This window comes from Heterodontus francisci, chromosome 15 (assembly GCF_036365525.1).
Source record: "Heterodontus francisci isolate sHetFra1 chromosome 15, sHetFra1.hap1, whole genome shotgun sequence".
NCBI lineage: Eukaryota > Metazoa > Chordata > Chondrichthyes > Heterodontiformes > Heterodontidae > Heterodontus > Heterodontus francisci.
This window is the reverse complement of record NC_090385.1, coordinates 89,775,622-89,797,325: the sequence shown is the minus strand read 5'-3', so window position 1 is coordinate 89,797,325 and position 21,704 is coordinate 89,775,622. Positions and strand designations below refer to the sequence as shown.

General features: G+C 42.5%; 1 protein-coding gene across 3 annotated transcripts in view; it reads left to right on the top strand.

The window, feature by feature from the left end:
- The window catches only part of LOC137377781 (sodium- and chloride-dependent neutral and basic amino acid transporter B(0+)-like), a 392,958-nt gene that overhangs the window by 309,702 nt on the left and 61,552 nt on the right, over window positions 1-21,704 (top strand). For all 3 annotated transcript variants that reach the window (XM_068047832.1, XM_068047830.1, XM_068047831.1), the window contains 4 exons: window positions 1,551-1,689; window positions 9,237-9,369; window positions 10,059-10,199; window positions 17,238-17,466. In XM_068047832.1, the coding sequence (XP_067903933.1) occupies window positions 1,551-1,689; window positions 9,237-9,369; window positions 10,059-10,199; window positions 17,238-17,466 (642 nt within the window). The remainder of the gene's footprint in view (window positions 1-1,550; window positions 1,690-9,236; window positions 9,370-10,058; window positions 10,200-17,237; window positions 17,467-21,704) is intronic.

Here is a 21,704-nt window from a genome sequence, read left to right as displayed (position 1 = left end):
TGATCGGATAGATAGGAAGAAACTTTTTCCCTTAGCAGAGAGGTCAATAACTAGGGGGCATAGATTTAAGGTAAGGGGCAGGAGGTTTAGAGGGGAGTTGAGGAGGAATCTTTTCACCCAGAGGGTGGTTGGAATCTGGAACACACTGTCTGAAGGGGTGGTAGTGGCAGGAACACTCACGACATTCAAGAAATATTTAGATGAGCACTTGAATCGCCATAACGTACAAGACTACGGGCCAAGTGCAGGGAAATGGGGTTAGTTAGGACGGGTGCTTGATGGTCGGCGCAGGCGCGTTGGGCCGAAGGGCCTGTTTCTGTGCTGTAAAAATCTGTGACTCTAAGACTCTATTTATTTGGAGTGAGTGAAAGTACATGAAATCTTAGATGTCATTGGAAACATGAGGCTGAATTTTATAAGCCCGCTGCCTATTTCGGCACAGGTGAAAAAATGGCAGCCTGCCCATACGAGCCACACTCCAAAGAACCACTGCAATTTCAAGCGCAGTAGCTCATTTAAATAGTCAGGATGGGCCTCCCCCCCACAAAGCATGTGGAGTGGGTTTCCGTCCCTGGCAATGGCATCAGCTGCCTGTGCGCAGGCGCTGGCACCATTATTAAAGGGCTGTTAGCTCTACCTGCATATTTAAATAATTAAAGAAAGATTAAATAAATAAATACATACATATATCTCTTTTTCCCCTCCCGTAGCCACCCCAATAACAATTAAATTAACTGTTTGCCCTTCACCCCCCAAAACACTTACCTTTACCATCTGACACCCCACAAACTGCACAAACTTTAAACTTCAACCCTTCCCACCATTCCCTACACCCATGACATTAATTTGACCCCATTTCCCCCCCGACCCCTGCACTAAGAAACTTACCTCATCCCCACCAGTGTTGCACCTTGCTTCCCCAGACGGGGATCCGAAGGCGCAGGCGTGCTGGTTGCCAGGCTGAAGATCGCAGTGGGACATCAAGATTAATGGAAAATACATGTAAATCTATTAATTTACTTTATTTGCATATAATGATCGTACTCCCATTGCCGAGTGCCCGGGGAGGGGGGGCCACCACGGTGCCCCACTGCCACCAATGGCAGGATCGGGCCAGGCTTTGCCGTCCCATGGCGAGCCTCATCCGGGACAACTTCACTGCGACCTGCGCCCCCACCCCCGCCATGCATCCCGGCATCGAGGGCTCCCTAAAGCCAGCCATGTTATAATCCTCAATGTCTTCTGTAATAAGCATGATTCATTAAAAGAATAGTTTATACTTTAATTTGATTTTGTGGTTATGAGCATTACAGATTCTGTCAAATAAAATCTGCTATTACACACACAGTGAGCAGCAGAGCTGGACTGTGCTGTCTGTAGAGTGTGCAGACTGTAACTTTGTGTTCTGACCCATCTGCAGCCTCACCCATGTAATAAAAGGGATTGGACTGATTCAGTCAGAGTGAAACAGTGGCCCTGATTATATCACTAGAAATGACAGCATCATTCCCAATGAAATGTAATTCTAAAACACATTCCACATTTTCTAGATCCACTCTGCAATCTCACTCTGGATGATGGATATTTTGAAATAGTTAATACAACATGGCTGCAGGCAAACAATGAGACTTGCCTAAATGGATCAGAAATCTACGTTCCTCACCAGAGTCCAAGTGAGCAATACTGGGAGTAAGTAAATTACTACAGATAGCTGCACAGCTGCACCAGTAGCTTCCTCTTGGGAAGGTTAGTTGGGTGAATGTCCTGTTTAATAAGGGAAAAGCTGTTTGATTTTGATAGAGATACTATTTACATCATACTGTTTGGAAACTGCCTAGGAAACCCTAGGAAACTGAGGGTTCATTTATGAAAGATTAAAGAAATGTTAAACTCTGGGGTTTTCAAAGGTGGGGGGTGGGGGAGGTGGGTGGGGGTGGAGGTGTCGGGTGGCTGTGTCATGTAAAGGCCACTTGACTTTGAAAAACAGTCACTGGAAATGTTTTTTAAAAGGGGCACTGAGAGTTCTTGTCAGGAAAACAAGCCTTTCTGGGACACCACTTGAATTCCAGCACCAACAGCAAGTCTTTCCAGCTCAATAAATAACAGCCAACTTTGGACAGCTGGAGATGTTGTATACAAAGAAGTGACAGGTCAAGATTGATGGAGGTCAAAAGGTTGACCTGTTGTCAGCTTCACTTTTGAAATTCTTTGAGTTGGGGTTGAACTGTATAAAAAGGGAGAGAACTTCCAAGGAGAGAAGAGAATTCCCAAGGAAGGAGAGAAGACCACAACCCAGCTTAGCTTTCCAGCACCTCTCTAAAAGACCCTGAGATGTCCACTGTGGCAACTCATCTCGTCTCCTGACTTTGAAACAAAGCCTGCTAAATTAATTCTCAATGCTGCCTGAAAAGAACTGTTCTACAAGATCACACAACATATCTCATCTGCTGTTTCTTCAAGAATAAGCAAGTATTCAGCCCAAGTGTGTTTTTTGTCTGCAATAGAGCTCTGAAACAAAAATCCCTTTATTTTTCCAGTTAACCAGTGTATCTGTGCATGTGAGTCTGAGGGGCAAAGGTAAAAAGGGAACGTTAATATTTCAAGCTGTGTGTTTATGCTTTATTTCATTACTGGTTAGGATTGTTTTATAATAAGCTGATAATTTTGTTGTTTATGGAAGAAACCTGGTCAGTGTTTTTATTCTGGGATAAAAATAGAGTCTCTGATTGACTGTATCAGTAAGTCGGAAAGAAAAATAAATATATATTGTGACCTGTGGAGAAGTGCAACTAGAATAAACAGTGCACTCCTGCCTCGGTCGTAACATATAATTGGGGACTAATCTGGATAAACCCAAAGTATACGTATAATTGTAAATGGGCGAATAATAATTGAAAAGGAAAAGTAAAAAGAACCAGGTTTCTTGTGTAATAAGTCTACACCACCGAAATGTCGTTAACAGTTGCTGCAACTTTTCTGGTGTTGGAGGATGTACCTTTGAGTGATTTGAGGAACTTAACCAAGGTTAAGCTAATAGCATTGGCAGCAAAATTGGGGTTAGAGTTAAAACCAGGAGCTAGGAAAGCAGACATAATTGAAATAATAATATATCATTTTCAATTGTAAGAAGAAGAAAGAAAACTAGAAGGTAGTGCAGTTGAACTGGCTAAAATTCGGTTACAGATGAAGCAGCTTGAACTTGAACAGAAAAGGAGGAAAAATAATTGAAAAAACTTGAACTTGAGGAAAAGAAAAGAGAAAGAGAAGGAAAAGATTTTGAATTTAAAAAGATGGAACCAAGACAAAAGAGTGGCTTTGGCTCCAAGGAAAGTTCTGTTGAGGAAAGATCTGATACAAGCCAGAACCCAGGGGAGCACTGTTTAAATTTGTATAAGCTCTCCTTAAGTTTGAAGAAAAGGACGTAGAGGCATTTTTCATTTCTTTTGAAAAGATAGCCAAACAGATGAAGCGGCCAAAGGAAGGATGGACACTGATTAATTAAAGCAGGTTGATGGGAAGAGCTCATGAAGTTTATGCCAGGCTTTCTGAGGAGGCTTCTGCAGATTATGAGATGGCAAAAAAGGTTCTTTTCACTCTGTATGAGTTAGTCCCTGAAGCTTACAGGCAGAAATTTTGGAACCTCATGGAGATTGGGCAGATTTATATAGAATTTGAGAGGGCTAAGCAAATTAATTTTGATCATTGGATGTGGGCACTAAAGGTAGAGGCCACGTATGAGAAACCTAAGGAACTAAATCTCCAGGAAGAATTTAAAAATTCACTCCCTCCGTTAGTAAGAACCCATGGGGAGAACCAGAAGGTTTCAGCAGCCAGACAGGCAGCGGAAATTGCTAGTGATCATGGGCTTGTTTATAAGCCCAAACCCTTCATCTGTCACCCCCACAAACCCGAGAAAGATAGAAGGTGGGAGGGTGAAAGGAAGGCAAGTAGCCAGGGACAAGAAAGGACAGCTGGGAACACCTTGGGATCTCCTTCTCAGGCCAGAAAGGAAGCCTAAGTGTTATCATTGTCATAAGCTGGGACATCTTCATTCATATTCCTGAAAGTTGCAGGGTAAACCCCTGGGACTTATTGGGGTGCACAAAGCCAATGCAGAGAAAGGGGCCCTGACTAAGAGTACAGCAGATCAGGCTGTATCTCTGACTGCAGCTGTAAGGTCAAGTACAAAAATGAGTGTGAGTGCAGGGGTTGTGAATATAATACCTGAGAGTTATAGGGAGTTCAGGTTGAAAGGAAAGGTAAATCCTTATCCCTAATGTGAAGCAGGCAAACCAATAGCTATATTTAGGGATACAGGCACCATTAAAACTCTTTTGCTGGGGAAAGGCACAACATAACCACCAGAGAGCACACTGAATGCTAAAGTTTTAGTGAATGGTATTGGCGGGGAGTATATACCCGGACCTTTGTATTGGGTGCACCTAGAGTGTGACCCATTGTCTGAAATGATAGTTGTGGAGATGTCCATAGTTTGCCAGTAGACGGAGTTGACCTACTCCTGGGAAAGGATTTGGCCGTAGCAAAGGTAGTAGCTTCTCTGGTAGTCACGGAAAAAAGCAAGTGAAGTTAAAGAGACAGAACAGTTGCAGGAAAAGTTTCCAGGAATGTTTCCTTCATGTGTAGTTACTCGAGCAATGGCTAAACAAGTTCCATTGTCAGAGGTCAAATTGGCACCACAGACAGATTGCTAAATAGCTGAAACTTTCTTTGGGAATTTGGATAATTCGAAGGAAATGTTTAATAAGTCTTCTCTGATCAAGGCTCAGCTAGCTGATCCAGAGTTAAATAAAGTGACACAGTCGGCTTTAACTGAAGCTGAGGTAAAAGGAGTTACAGAAGACTATTATATTAAAGATCGGATTCTGATGAGGAAGTCGAGACTTCCACACAGACCTGCAGATGAAGAATGGAGGTTATTTCAGCAGATAGTGGTACCACCTAAGCATCGCCGGGAACCATTAAGGATAGTGAATAAAATTCCTATGGTGGGACATGTGGGAATCCGGAAGACCCAATCACGTATAGGTCAACATTTTCACTGGCCAGGACTTTCCAAGGACATGGTGCTGTTTTGTAAAATGTGCCATACGTGCCAGATTGTGGGGAAACCGCAACCTGCCAGAAAACCGGCACCTCTAATTCCCATACCAGTTATTGGGGAACCAGTTAGTAGGGTGTTGGGGGACTGTGTAGGACTCTTACCGAAAACCAACACGGGACAATATATACTCACTATCATGGTTATAGCTACTCGGTTCCCAGAGGCCATTCTCTTGACAACAATTTCTGCTAAGGTAAAGAAATTAACCCAGTTCTTCACTAGCTATGGATTACCGATTGAGATTCAGTCGGATCAAAGTTCCAATTTTATGTCTAAATTTTTTCAGGAAGTTATGGTAATTTGGGTATAACACAGTTAAAGTCTTCAGCATATCACCCACAGACAGAAGGAGCTTTAAAAAGGTACCATTAGACCCTCAAAATGATGATCATGTCATGATTGGGAGAAAGGGCTAGAATTTCTTATGTTTGCCATTAGGAATTCACCTAATGAATCTACCGGTTTTAGTCTTTTTGAATTAGTTTACGGACATGAGATAAGAGGTCCTCTGAAACTGATTAAAAAAAGGTCTGTAGAACAGAGGGATGAATCTCCCCGAATAAAAGCAAAATACTGCGGATACTGGACATCTGAAATAAAAACAGAAAGTGCTGGAAATACTCAGCAGGTCTGGCAGCATCTCTGGAGAGAGAAACAGAGTTAAGGTTTCAGCTCGGTGACCTTTCATCAGAACTCACCGACCTGAAATGATGAATCTTCTGTTTTAGATTATGTATCTCTTTTCTGGGAACAGATCACAAGAGCTTCCAAATTGCTCCGGAACACCTTAAAGCTTCCCAAACAACTATGAAGATATGGGCAGACAAGCATGCCAAGATCTGAACATTACAACGAGGGGATGTAGTGTTAGTATTATTTCCTTTACAGGGTGAACCGTTGAAAGCATAGTTCAGTGGTCCATATAAAGTCGTCAAGTGAATTGGTAAGGTAAATTATTTGATTGACACCCAGATTACCGGAATAAAAATTGGCTGTGTCATATCAATATGTTGAAACAATATTTTCGCTGGGAGCAGTATAAGCAAGCACAGGTATGTCAGGTAGTAGGGATATTGAAGGATGAAAAGGATAGTGAGGATAAGGCAGAAGGAGGCCTAGACAATTCTCAAATTGAACTTCCTACTATCCGGTTAGCTAATACTGAATCGTTAGGGAGACTGGCCACTATGCTTACATATTTAGATACAGAACAATGATAAGAACTAATAAGGCTACTCACAGCACTTAAAAGAGTCTGGAGGGATAAGCCAGGATTTACAATGTTAGCCACAAATGATATGGATATAGGGGAATTCATTCCTATAAAACAGCATCCTTATCACTTAAGTCCCGAGAACCAGGCCTAGGTAAAAGCAGAAATTCAAAACCTGCTGGAAAACCACCTTATAGAACCCAGTCAAAGCAGCTGGAGTTCGCCAGTAGTATGAATGCCTAAACCTGATGGTTCAACTAGACTTTGCATAGACTGCAGAAAAGTGAATGCAGTAACAAAGGCAGTCTCCTACCCAATTCCTCGCTTGGAAGATTGCATTGACAGAGTGGGCAGTGCCACGTTTCTTACAAAGATAGATGTGTTAAAGGGATACTGGCAAGTTCCTTTAACACCCCAAGTGAAAGAAATATCAGCCTTTGTCACACCAGACAGTCTTTTCCAATGCCGAGTGATGCCATTCAGGCTACAAAATACCCCATCGATCTTTCAGAGACTAATGAACCAAGTGGTAGCCAGTGTTCCTAACTGTGTAGTTTACCTTGATGATGTGCTGGTATACAATGGCACTTGGAAGGACCACTTGGAACAACTAGAAGCTCAGTTTAGAAAATTACAATCGGCTGATTTTGTAATTAACCTTGCCAAAAGTGAATTTGCGAAAGTGAGAGTCATATACCTCAGGCATATGATAGGGCAAGGAAAAATGTTGCCAAGAACAGTGCAAGAACAAGCATTGGAGGAGTTCCTTAGCCCTAAAACTAAGCAAGAAACCATGAGGTATTTGAGTATGTGTGGCTTCTACAGAATGTTTGTACCAAATTTTAGCACTATAGCTGCTTCACTGACAGTTTTACTACAGAAAAATAAAGCCAAGGTGGCGTGGTCAAGAGAGTGCCAAGCATCAAGCTGAAAGCCATTTTGACTAATAAACCAGTGTTGGTTGCTCCAAATTTCACTCAGCCCTTCAACGTAGCAATTGACTCTAGTGACCTGGGATCAGTGCAGTCCTGTTACAAGATGATGAATAGGTCTTGAAAGGCCAATGAGATAGTTTTCCAAAAAACTAAATCCACACCAAAACGATATTCAACATGCTGAAAGAGCCTGGATGGATAGGGTGATGCCCTGTACTACAGGCTGAAAATGCCAGCTCCTATCTTTGCTGTTTTGCACAACTATGCACCCAATAGGGGCCAGGCCTGGCATGGTGAGGAGGGACGTCAACAGGATTCCTCCTCGGACTATGAGGATGCTGAGGACCTATAACATAAAAGACGCATGGGAGGGCAGATGGCACCCAGGCTCTGCACGTAGGGTTAGCAGTGAGCTAGGGACGTATGGAAGTGGCTTATCAGACAAAGGCTGTCTGCTCCATAGGACCAACGTGAGCTCTGCAAGCCACACATCACCCTCGCTCACCTGTTGTGCACCATTCCACATCTGCTGCATCCCTGTGTAAACCATTAGAGGCAGCAGCTGACTGAGCCAATGTCCATGTCACTGAGTCTATGGAGACGCTCATGAGTAATGGTGGCATGGCAATGATGTTATTGCATACATTGGCTCTCTTGAAGGGCCAACGGTGCGAAGGGATGTAACATTGGTGCCACATGCTGGCGCACATCATTTCCACAGAGAAAAGGACACACATGCTGGTGAGGAACATTTAGTGAAAGATGTATTTACATTGCTGTGACACCCGTGCAATCCCATTTGTGTCAGTGTGTTCTCTGTAAACCTCTGTAATACCTTTTATGGTCTATTTAAGTCTTATGTCCTGGAATATGCAAAATTAAGATTATTAACCCAGGTGCAGCAAGTCTACAAGAAGGAATGTTACACTTGACTGGGAGAAGAGGATCACAATTTCATAGGACACTGGGACACAGCAGGGTAAGTATGTGGCAGCAAAGCGGAAAGTGCTGGGGTCACTCAGCAGGTCAGGCAGCATCTGTGGAGAGAGAAGCAGAGTTAACTTTCAGGTCTGTGATCTTGGACAAGTTAACTCTGCTTCTCTCTCCACAGATGCTGCCTGACCTGCTGAATTTCTGCAGCACTTTCTGCTTTGCTGCCAGATTGACAGCAGCCCCATTCTTCAGCAGTCAGGTAACTATTCTTTGACAACTGTCAGGAAGCAGGTGCTGGGGTGTTTAAAATAGGGCCCCAGCACCTGCTGCACAACTGTCACAAACTCTCTCACTGCGCCGAATGTCCCGCCTCTCCCCACTTAATACGGGGAGGGCAGCTCAGCGCCGTGATTCCAATGAGCCCCTGCGATTAATATCGCGGGGTCGCGGTGGTGGCCGGCGAATAAAATTCAGCCCATACTGTGAAACCTTTATTAAACATTTTTTTTTTGTTTTTTTTTTCTTCAAGCAAGAGATTCACCATGAGAATTCCTAAACATTAAATGGCTCAAATTACCTGTGACTGCCATCTCTTTCTCTGTGTTTTTAATTGAACACAGTATTGTGTTTAACACATAGACCTGGGAACAGAAATGGGGGAAACTGTCTGGGTGCAGGTACGATGTTTAACAATAGGATGAAGCTGTATTCATTGGGAGATCCAGTGACTAATGCAGATAGTTTTAACAGTGCATTGTCAGACAGTCAATGAAACAGTATCAGGAGCTCCTTCAAACCAGCTGTCCAGGAAAAGCCTTATGTTTAAAAAAAAATGGAGAAATAAATCATAAACGATATCAAATTCCATCTCTATTCTTGGTAACAATTCATCTCTGAAAATCAAAATTTAAATTGGATGTTGTTCAAATCCATGCATATTTTATTTAATACTGTGACGCATTGTAGCTAATACTGACTGTGTGCAATGGACTGTATTCTTATATCAGTTGTTTTCTGTTGTCATTTTATTTAGTAAAGTGGTTTTACGCCATACCAGTTCAATTGATGAGACTGGGGAGATCGTCTGGTATTTAGCCCTCTGTCTGTTTCTGACCTGGCTGCTAGTTGGGACAGCGCTATCTAAAGGAATCAAATCTTCAGGAAAGGTAATGGTGATGAATGAAATTAAAACTAGTGACAAAGTACAGATTTCTGTAACAATAAAACTAGAATTTATAAATCATTTGTGAAGTGGGCTGGTTTATCCCATAGATGATGTTAATTCTTTGGAAAGTGTGAGATCCATAATTCATGAGCACTGCAGGCCTGAGTGCGATCTAAAATCTTTCTCCTGAGTGAAAGAACAGCAGCAATTCCCCAAACCCCTGAAATGTGTCCCTCATTCTAAGGATTTCAGTCATTGATACAGGACTTTGGGTGAATTTCCAATTACTCTGGAAGGCTGGGCAGGGCTGGATAAGTGATTGAGCTGATTAGGGTCATAGTTTTATTTGAGTGAAATGAGATTTGTCTGGACAATGAGAATGGCAAAGAAACCTGAGGAGTAAATATGAGGAGTTAAATATATTCAACACTCTGTTTTATTCTTTTGTTTAAATGTGTTACTTTCCGGAATATAGGATGTAAATAAATTAGAATAATATTGTGCATTTAAACTCAGTTACAAATTATAGCTCAGTTAAATAAACCCTTCATGTAGTTACGCCTCCTTCAATAATCTTCTGGTTCATTCTCTGCATTGATTACAATCTGGTTTGCCATTCAATTGGATTCAATATTATAAATGTTGTACCAGCAATCCAGGAAAATCTAACAAACTTCTCTTCTTGGTCAGGTGGTTTATTTCACTGCAACATTCCCTTATGTGGCTCTGACCATACTCCTGATCCGAGGTGTTACCCTGGAGGGAGCCGATAAAGGAATTGAATTCTACATTGGAAGCCAGTCAGACTTCTCAAAACTGGCTGATGCTGAGGTAAATACAATAATGTAATTGATTGAATTTCAAGTGATTTTTTTAGCAAAATTATTCAATGTTTCACTTAAATTTTTTGTCTGTATATGATTTAAAATCTGAGTGTTACTTTTGGATTCTTGTTTAAATGTGGGAAAACTAATTCAGGTTTTGGCAACTTTTAATTGAGACCTTGGGCTGAATTTTGCAGCCCTCTGGAGACGGGTTGGGAGGTGGGATGGCTTCTGAAATGGCCGTGAAATGTGTCGGGAGGGAAGCTTGACATCTTCCAGCCACCACGGGATATTCCCAGAAGCTCTGAGGCCACCCACTGATTGGAGGCAGGTGGTTTATTAATTCAATTAATTGTCCGAAGAGCAGCACATTCTGCTCCCGACGGCATTTTACCAGTGTCAGGATCAGCCCCTGTCAAGTGGGGAGACTGCCAGGTATATCGAGGTGGCCTCCCAGGGGGTTTCCAGGGGAGGACTGCCTTTATGCCAGTTCCAGGTCCCTCGGAGGGGCCCTCCAGTGGCAAAGACCATCACTGTGGCTCCGACGCTGCTGCTGCTGTGATTCCATATTTTGCGAGGAGCAGCCTTGATAGAACGGGGTGCGGAGCGGACTTTCAGCTGAGCGGTCAATTTCAGTAAGTTACAAGTTAATCCCTTTTTTGTTTCGGAGGACCGGGGACTGCTGGGTAGGGGAAAACTATTTATTTGGGCAGTTTTAAAATCTTTGTCTTTTGCGAGGAGCAGCCTTGATAGAACGGGGTGCGGAGCGGACTTTCAGCTGAGCGGTCAATTTCAGTAAGTTACAAGTTAATCCCTTTTTTGTTTCGGAGGACCGGGGACTGCTGGGTAGGGGAAAACTATTTATTTGGGCAGTGGCAGTACCCGAGACACTACACGTGTAGTGTCTCCCACCCACCCTCCTCCTCTAACCAAAAAAAAGGACTCTAGTGTGTTGATAAGGTAAGCTTTTTATTTAAAAAGTTCAGTCCGTCGGATTGCTAAGCGAACAAGTTTTGACTTTTTTTTTCGTTTGGTTTTTCAGTAGATTTATTGGGAATCTAGAATAGTGGGAATGGAGGTAAAGGCAGTTGTATGTTCCTCCTGCAGAATGTGGGAGGTAGGGGTCGCCAAGAGTGTCCCTGCTGACTGCATCTGCGGGAAGTGCACCCAACTCCAGCTCCTCGCAGACCGCGTTAGGGAACTGGAGCTGGAGCTGGATGAACTTCGGATCATTCGGGAGGCGGAGGGGATTATTGACAGGAGTTATAGGGAGGCAGTCACACCTCAGGTAAAAGAAGTAGGTAGATGGGTTACCGTCAGGGGAAGGAAAGGGAACCAGCAGGCAGAGCAGGGATCCCCTGTGGCCGTTTCCCTCAACAACAGGTATACCGTTTTGGATACTGTTGGGGGGGACGACTTACCAGGGGTAAGCAATGGGGTGCAGGTCTCTGGCACAGAGTCTGTCCCTGTTGTTCAGAAGGGAAAAGGGAAGAGGAGCAGAGCATTAGTCATTGGGGACTCCATAGTTAGGGGAACAGATAGGAGGTTCTGTGGGAACGAGAGAGACTCACGGTTGGTGTGTTGCCTCCCAGGTGCCAGGGTACGTGATGTCTCCGATCGTGTTTTTGGGATCCTTAAGGGGGAGGGGGAGCACCCCCAAGTCGTGGTCCACATAGGCACCAACGACATAGGTTGGAAGAGAGATGGGGATTTAAGGCAGAAATTCAGGGAGCTAGGGCGGAAGCTTAGAGCGAGAACAACCAGAGTTGTTATCTCTGGGTTGTTGCCTGTGCCACGTGCTAGCGAAGAGAGGAATAGGGAGAGAGAGGAGTTGAACACGTGGCTGCAGGGATGGTGTAGGAGGGAGGGTTTTGGTTTCCTGGATAATTGGGGCTCTTTCTGGGGTAGGTGGGACCTCTACAAACAGGATGGTCTTCACCTGAACCAGAGGGGTACCAATATCCTGGGCGGGAGATTTGTTAGTGCTCTTCGGGGGGGTTTAAACTAAATCAGCAGGGGAATGGGAACCTAAATTGTAGTTCCAGTGTACAGGCTGTTGAGAGTAGTGAGGTAGGGGATAAGGTTACAGGGACGCAAGAGGGCACTGGCAAGCAAGAACTTGGTTTAAAGTGTGTCTACTTCAACGCCAGGAGCATCCGGAATAAGGTGGGTGAGCTTGCAGCATGGGTTGGTACCTGGGATCCTGATGTTGTGGCCATTTCGGAGACATGGGTAGAGCAGGGGCAGGAATGGATGTTGCAGGTTCCGGGATTTAGATGTTTCAGAAAGAACAGAGAAGAGGGTAAAAGAGGGGGGGGTGTGGCATTGTTAATCAAGGAAAGTATTACAGCGGCAGAAAGGACGTTTGAGGACTCGTCTACTGAGGTAGTATGGGCCGAGGTTAGAAACAGGAGAGGAGAGGTCACCCTGTTGGGAGTTTTCTATAGACCTCCGAATAGTTCCAGAGATGTAGAGGAAAGGATAGCGAAGATGATTCTCGACAGGAGCGAGAGTAACAGGGTAGTGGTTATGGGGGACTTTAACTTTCCAAATATTGACTGGAAATACTATAGTTCGAGTACTTTAGATGGGTCTGTTTTTGTCCAGTGTGTGCAGGAGGGTTTTCTGACACAGTATGTGGACAGGCCAACCAGGGGCGATGCCACATTGGATTTGGTACTGGGTAATGAACCCGGCCAGGTGTTCGATTTAGATGTAGGTGAGCACTTTGGCGATAGTGATCACAATTCGGTTAGGTTTACCTTAGCGATGGGCAGGGACAGGTATATACCGCAGGGCAAGAATTATAGCTGGGGGAAAGGAAATTATGACGCGATTAGGCAAGATTTAGGATGTGTAGGATGGGGAAGGAAACTGCAGGGGATGGGCACAAACGAAATGTGGAGCTTATTCAAGGAGCAGCTAATGCGTGTCCTTGATAAGTATGTACCTGTCAGGCAGGGAGGAAGTTGTCGAGCGAGGGAGCCGTGGTTTACTCAAGAAGTTGAAGCGCTTGTCAAGAGGAAGAGGGCGGCTTATGTTAGGATGAGACGTGAAGGCTCAGTTAGGGCGCTTGAGAGTTACAAGCTAGCCAGGAAGGATCTAAAGGGAGGGCTAAGAAGAGCAAGGAGAGGACACGAGAAGTCATTGGCGGATAGGATCAAAGAAAACCCTAAGGCTTTCTATAGGTATATCAGGAATAAACGAATGATAAGAGTTAGAACAGGGCCAATCAAGGATAGTAGTGGAAAATTGTGTGCGGAATCAGAGGAGATAGGGGAAGCGTTAAATGAATATTTTTCGTCAGTATTTACAGTAGAGAAAGAAAATGTTGTCAAGGAGAATACTGAGATACAGACTACTAGGCTAGATGGGATTGAGATTCACAAGGAGGAGGTGTTAGCAATTTTGGAAAGAGTGAAAATAGATAAGTCCCCTGGGCCAGATGGGATTTATCCTAGGATTCTCTGGGAAGCCAGGGAGGAGATTGCAGAGCCGTTGTTGTTGATCTTTAAATCGTCATTGTCGACAGGAGTAGTGCCGGAGGACTGGAGGATAGCAAATGTTGTCCCCTTGTTCAAGAAGGGGAGTAGAGACAGCCCTGGTAATTATAGACCTGTGAGCCTTACTTTGGTTGTGGGTAAAATGTTGGAAAAGGTTATAAGAGACAGGATTTATAATCATCTTGAAAAGAATAAGTTCATTTGCGATAGTCAGCACGGTTTTGTGAAAGGTAGGTCGTGCCTCACAAACCTTATTGAGTTTTTCGAGAAGGTGACCAAACAGGTGGATGAGGGTAAAGCCGTGGATGTGGTGTATATGGATTTCAGTAAGGCGTTTGATAAGGTTCCCCACGGTAGGCTATTGCAGAAAATACGGAAGTATGGGGTTGAAGGTGATTTAGAGCTTTGGATCAGAAATTGGCTAGCTGAAAGAAGACAGAGGGTGGTGGTTGATGGCAAATGTTCATCCTGGAGTTTAGTTACTAGTGGTGTACCGCAAGGTTCTGTTTTGGGGCCACTGCTGTTTGTCATTTTTATAAACGACCTGGATGAGGGTGTAGAAGGGTGGGTTAGTAAATTTGCGGATGACACGAAGGTCGGTGGAGTTGTGGATAGTGTCGAAGGGTGTTGTAGGGTACAGAGGGACATAGATAGGCTGCAGAGCTGGGCTGAGAGATGGCAAATGGAGTTTAATGCGGAGAAGTGTGAGGTGATTCACTTTGGAAGGAGTAACAGCAATGCAGAGTACTGGGCTAATGGGAAGATTCTTGGTAGTGTAGATGAGCAGAGAGATCTTGGTATCCAGGTACATAAATCCCTGAAAGTTGCTACCCAGGTTAATAGGGCTGTTAAGAAGGCATATGGTGTGTTAGCCTTTATTAGTAGGGGGATCGAGTTTCAGAGCCACGGGGTCATGATGCAGCTGTACAAAACTCTGGTGAGGCCGCACCTGGAGTATTGCGTGCAGTTCTGGTCACCGCATTATAGGAAGGATGTCGAAGCTTTGGAAAGGGTGCAGAGGAGATTTACTAGGATGTTGCCTGGTATGGAAGGAAGGTCTTACGAGGAAAGGCTGAGGGACTTGGGGTTGTTTTCGTTAGAGAGAAGGAGGAGGAGAGGTGACTTAATAGAGACATACAAGATAATCAGAGGGTTAGATAGGGTGGATAGTGAGAGTCTTTTTCCTCGGATGAGGATGGCAAACACGAGGGGACATAGCTTTAAGTTGAGGGGTGAAAGATATAGGACAGATGTCAGAGGTAGTTTCTTTACGCAGAGAGTAGTAGGGGCGTGGAACGCCCTGCCTGCAACAGTAGTAGACTCGCCAACTTTAAGGGCATTTAAGTGGTCATTGGATAGACATATGGATGAAAATGGAATAGTGTAGGTCAGATGATCGGCGCAACATCGAGGGCCGAAGGGCCTGTACTGCGCTGTAATATTCTAATTCTAATTCTAATTCACTCCTCTGATTGCCGGGACCTGCCTTCTGGAACCGACACAGTAAAAAAAATTACTTGCCCTTTGAGGGCACCTCAACATGGAGTCACCATACTCCTGATCCAAGGTGTTACCCGAGAGGGACCCTATAAAGGAATTGAATTCTACATTGGAAGCTAGTCAGACTTCTCAAAACTGGCTGGCTTCTAGATGAATTCAGTGGTCCTGAGGCTTTCATTTTGAAGAGGTAGATGACTGGCTCTGTGAGTCTCTTGGAGATAGCGATGCAGATGATTTCCTGCAACGGGGTTTCTGATTTTAGACAGAGTCTGCAGAGATCGTCAGTCAACAAGCAGGATTTGAAAGCTTTCAAGCTGGAAGAGAGAGAAAGAGAGAGGGACCCCCACTTAGGGTTTGCTCACATCAGAGGCCAGTTGCTTCTCCTCTGCCGCAGAGAAAACACCATCTTAAAATTACAGATGGGAGGAGCTTGTCACATGACAGTCACTCAGTCATTCAAATAAAGCAGCTAGCAGTATTTCTGTGCTTGCTGAGAGAAAAGGCAGTTCCTTTAAGCTTCCTGGGTCTTGGTGTTTGCAGGGGCTGAGCAGCCATTTTGTCTCTTCCTCACAAGTATTGCAATGTCGGATACAATGTTGCAAATTAGGCTGCCAACTTAAGCTGCCAGCAAAATCATCCTTTTAGCTGGTCTTTTAAAAATGTCTCACAAAAAATAAATTCAGATCTCCAGTTGGTGGATGAAAGAAAATTACCATTGAACAAAGCATATTAAAACCTTGGAACAGATTCAGCAATAAGATTTTCAGGTGAAAGGCCTCATCAATCTATGGGATAAATATTGTCCTAAAATTGGTTGTCACAGGGTAATGAAAAGTGCCCACTCATCATTAGATTTGTCCTTACCCGTTTAATGACAATGATATTTGGTGCCTCAAATAGCTGGAAGTGGGAGATGGAAACGGCACAACATCATCTGCATCTGGGATCTGAGTGAACATGGAAAGCAACTGAGTAACTCCTTAACCAATCAAATTGTAGTATTGTGAAATGACCAGCACAAGGACTGAGGCAGAGAAGGAAGTGTAAATTAGAGTGGGTGAATTCAATGTCAAATCAGATACAGAAAGAGAAATAAAGAGAGAAAGAAAAATGTAAAACAATAATTAATTTAACCTTTTTCTCAATCTCCAACAACAATTACGCCCTGACTCCTCAAATATAATAGCTCATTTTAAGAGCCAGAGAGATTAACTGACAGTAATTAACATGGAGCACTTCGTTAAAAGGCTATTTAGATTTGAAATGATTTGAAATTAATTTCTGTGGCAAGTTTAGTTTGTATCTATAGTGCAAGTACAGGAACTTCACGCCACTCAATGTATGTAAATGATGAAGCAAACTGAGAGATGCCATTTTGGTGAATCTAACAGCAGAGTGGTGCATATCCGAGAGCAACTTTTGGATTTCTGCATTTAATCCGAATTTTCTGTGGCCTTTGTGCATAAATAATGGTGATACTATTAGTCTCGCCATTACTCTGACAGCATTCTGATTTTAATTTCCATTGAAAGTATTTACCCTCCATTTCCAAAATCAAAATCAACCTCTATGTATGAGATTACATTGTGGCTTTACAGTGGATACTAAAAGCTATGACAAGTTATTTATTTGATATTGAGATCTGATTTTTTAATTTGGTGGGATGATGCTACTATTTAGAAATGAGCCTTTATTGTTGTTGGAAAACTTTTCTTCATTGCTGCTTTCAATAAAAGAATCAAGGCCACTGGGTAACAATGTAAATGCTGCAAGGAAAGAATTGAGTGACCAGAAAACATGGCTGGTGGGAGAAAATATCAAACATCCTGGAGGGATTTTGGCAGTAAGCAGTAGACAGAGAGGGAAAATGATGGTCCTACTGTATAAGGGAGATACTGTTGACCAGAGGAGTTTCATTCAGTCAATTCACCATGAACTAACCACACTGGCCCCATCGATCTCATGGTTAATGTAGTTTTATCTGTTGAACCAGTTTTTGTAAATTCTCCCACTGCTGACTAATTCTACTTTCTATTTACCAGGTCTGGAAAGATGCTGCAACACAAATTTTCTATTCTCTTGCAGTGGGTTGGGGCAGTTTAATAACACTGTCATCCTACAACAAATTCCACAACAACTGTTACACAGATACCATCATTGTCTGTGTTGTTAATTGTGCTACGAGTGTGTTTGCTGGATTTGCCATCTTCTCCATCCTTGGTCACATGGCTCATGTACAAGACAAGCCTGTTTCAGAAGTTGCACAATCAGGTAAACCAGAACTGATAAAGTAAATCAACCAGGGTCACACAACCTTAACCATCTCTCTGAAATCAATCATCTGTTAGATATGAAATTACAAAGTTCCAATTTTCAGACACAATAATGAATACTTGAATCCACAGCAGTAATTCTGGTGAGAAGTGATATTCAGCCTGTGAAGTATCACACAATGAAATGGTGTTTGGTTTATACTGGACAGGGATTGGAGTTGAATAATGAGCTGGAATATCTGCAGATTGACAGATTTGTTTGTTCAACCTTTGCTGTTAAATATGAGCTTTTCAAATAATCACAGAACAGCAAGTCACAAAGAAATAAATTAACATTATAAAACACAATAGAGGGTCAGTTATTTACATTATAAGTACATTATATAGCACCCATGTTTTACATTTTACGAATGAAAATGTTGAATGAATTCATATGAACCACTTTGAGTGTTGGAGAAAATCCAGATTGTGCCCAATTGTTGAACAAATTCTCCGGACTCAGACGTTGAGAATCAAATCCTTTATTGCATGATATCATGGGGGAGCACACCTTACCTAAATGCGGTCCCCAAGAGCTACAGATCGCCGTGGATTTATATAGTATAAAAGAGGCAGAGCTAACAGTTTCACAATTAGATAAACGCCCACAAGACTGCCTACGTAACGGTGCACCATGCAGGGTCCGAGGTCAGCGAAACATCAGTTTCAACAATAACAAGCTAGTTCCTTAATTCAGTGCTCACTCCAGACACCATATCTGGCCGTAATGTCTGATTGTGGTTAGCTGCTCTGTCTACAATTTATGACCGTTGGTTGTGGTTAGATTAGCTACAAGCTGTGTCCTGCTTTTCTGCTTCTACAAAGTTATGTAATAATTAGCAAAGCTAAGAAATTTTCTCCAACAATCCCTCCTTTTATCATACCATGATAACACAATATCATCGTATGTGGAGGGGAGAGGTATTTAAAGTAGTCATTGCAGCATAATATCTTTCCTGCCATTGCGCTGTACCAGCCGCAAGGCCAAGCTAGCAATACATGATTGATTAATCTCAGCTTAAATGTCCCCATAATATTCTGTTCTTAAAATTGTAAAATTCCGTTCTCACAGTCCCCTCTTGACTCTTCTACAACCCTTTTAAGAATCCTTCCCTTGATCCCACCTAGGTGCCTTTAATGGTCTCTATTTGTCTAGAAACAGCCTTCAACACCCGGAGGGGTCGCACTCAATACGTCGCCTGCTTATATCACAAGGGGGCAGCGGGAATTTTGTAAAGGCATAAGTTTTGCAGGGGCTTCAAATACTTGCTTACAACATAAAAGGTGGTACACTTGTACAATTAAAAATTCATTTAAACATCACTGTTACATCATCGATTGTATAAACATAATACAATTTCATAAAGTACATTGATCATTCATTTGCTCACTTTAAGTACATATGAGAAGGTTATCCAATTACCCTTTTATGGCATAACTAATTGTCCCTCCTTTTACAGAGCAAGTTCAAACACTAATTGCTTTTCGGGTTGCTGTCCAACCTGTGTTCATACATCCTCTTGCATTGCCTAATTAATTTCTTAAGTTGCCAAATTAAGTATGTCACATCTAACACCATGATACCCAAAACCACTATCAGGACATGGGAGATAATTCTAAACCAGGGGTGTATCTGCACGTCTGACCCCCAGTTCCATAAGTCCTCCTGCCAGGTAGAATCATTTATCTTGTCAATCTCATCTTGCAGCATCTTCGACTGTTGTTCCAGCTTGCAATGGCTTCCAGCTGCTGTCTCTCTTTACCCAAGCGTGTGAGCAATGGCTGAATAGTTTATTCATAGTCCCGGAGGTAATTTGTCAAATCCTCCTTAATACTTTCTGTCACAGTTATCGTTTCTGTCTTTTGCTCATGTATCTCTACCAACTCCATTTTCCCTACTCGGGTTGGTATTTGTGGGTTGAACCAAAATGTACTGTTGCTCACCGGACAAGTCCGTTTATGTCCATACTGGTACTCCTTCGCTGTGGTGGTGAAGCAATATCTCCCCTTTCCCATATAGGCCACATGGGTTAGTCCTGACAATGCTTTCCTAGTTTCCATGGTGCAATTTACAGTGGTATTAAATCCACATTTTGATTCTGCCGTTTTATATATAGGACGAGGACATATGATCACCTGGTTTTCCAGACTACACTCAGACAATGGACAATGTTGTTCCAATTACCTCTTTTCCAATTTCCACAACATATGGTAAAATATCATTGTATTTTATGTAATCTTTTCCCCTTATCACTCCTATATTTTCTACTTCATGTAATTGTATCCCTAACTTATCTCTCAGAATTACAGGTATTCCCAACACTACTCCAATACTCATAGATCCTGTATTTACACATTCCTGACCTTTCCATACCTTAAGTTTTCTGAGTTGGCACCTGATAATTTTATCATTTGTGTGACTAGCTAAGTCCTCCAACTGGGTGTAATTGATCCAAACTGGTACCTGTCCTGCATCAATTTGCCTCCAATTTTCCTTCGTTTGTTCTAACATCCACGGACCATATGTACTACAAACACTTTCATTATTTGAAATGTCATGGACCTCCTTTACCTTTTCTATGATATCATTAATAGTATGAGCATGACCTTCCCGTACTCTCACCAGTCCTGTCACCGTTTTTGACAGATCCTGTCCTACTTTAGCTACACCACTTCTGTGCCTTTTGTTCCTTTTTTAAAAAAATATCCTTTACTAGCTGACTGAGAGTTCTAAGCTTCTGGTCCACATTTTCCAAATCTATAGTATTGACAATTGAAATTCCCGTATTAAGGACTGTGGCTGTGTCATTCACTAAACTGCGTTTATGGCTCTTTCCCTTTATTATTTTCTCATTAACAAATTCCTGTCTCAACAATTGTTACAGTAATACCTTGTACAACTCTCAGGTCTTCTCAGGGCACCAGTCAGGTAGCTGGATATCTGAGAAAATCAATATTACCGGTACCAACTCAAGCTTTACATTATCATATACAATTTTATTAGGTTTTATTATCACAAGTCTATTTTCTAGTCCTGTAGTCAAGACCGGGCAAGGGAGACCAGTGACTTGTGGCTGTTGGGTTGTAACCTTACTCGTCAGTAATTAGAATGTGGGGTTAACCGTGGGGGTTGGTGCTTCTTGTCTGTTTAATCTCATAACCAGAAATAGGAACTGTCCTTTTTTTTTATCTTAGAGCTTTAATATCTTGCGCTAGGGGGAGTTCGAGGATTGTCTGCACTCACTTTTGCTCTGTCTCATGCTTTCCCTGTGTTATTATTATTCCCAAATAAGAAACCTTTTCCTTCATTATCGGTGCCATTTTCAGCTTAACTTTCACTCTAACCTTCTGAAGGAAGGTGGAATATCGATGGATTATTATAAAATCCCTGGGAGAGACACGTCCAGATGTACTGTTGTCCCTTGAACGTAAATGCAAATTTATTTTGACACTCTTGTGCCAACTATATAGACCAGAACCCATTGCTAATGTCCAACACAGTAAACCACTGATTTGTTATTTTCTAAAACTTTGATTGTCCTCTTAAATATCAAATAAATTTCCCTTTTAGTGCTTTAAGTAACCACTCATATCAATGAAATTTTGTTTATTGATTCCAATTTCTTATGCCCAGACTTGGTTGTACTTTTTGTACGTTAAGGACAGAAATGCTTGCAACTATCTTTTCTTCTCAAGCATTTTGTCTCATTGATAAAGATGCTATGATATTTGATGTCTGCAATTAAGTTTTAAATTCTCTAAGCTGCTGGATCTCTTGTTGTGGCATCAGTTCTCATGTGGCCTTGGAACCTGCCGTCACCTGCTCAAAAAGAATCCATTGTGGCTCTGCCCCTGAGCCCAATGGTTTAATTTGTCCAATGCTATCTGTCAACTTAGAAATGTAAAATTTAACAATGTCCAATATGTATAAATTTGACTCTCAGCAATGCAAAAAGCTGCAGCGGGTTAAGTTCTTTGTTTGTCTCCAAGGGCACGGAGCAAAACATTCTCAGCTACGTCACTTTAAGAAACCTTTCTTTTCTGATCGAAAAGAACTATCTATTTTAAACCTTTTCAATCCTTTTGGTATCCTTAGGGTTTAAAAACAACAAAATCATGTGTAACATTTTCAACTTCAAAGGAAAGCATCTCCATCAGGAAAGACAGCATTTTAGATTAAACTCCAATTGTTTCCAA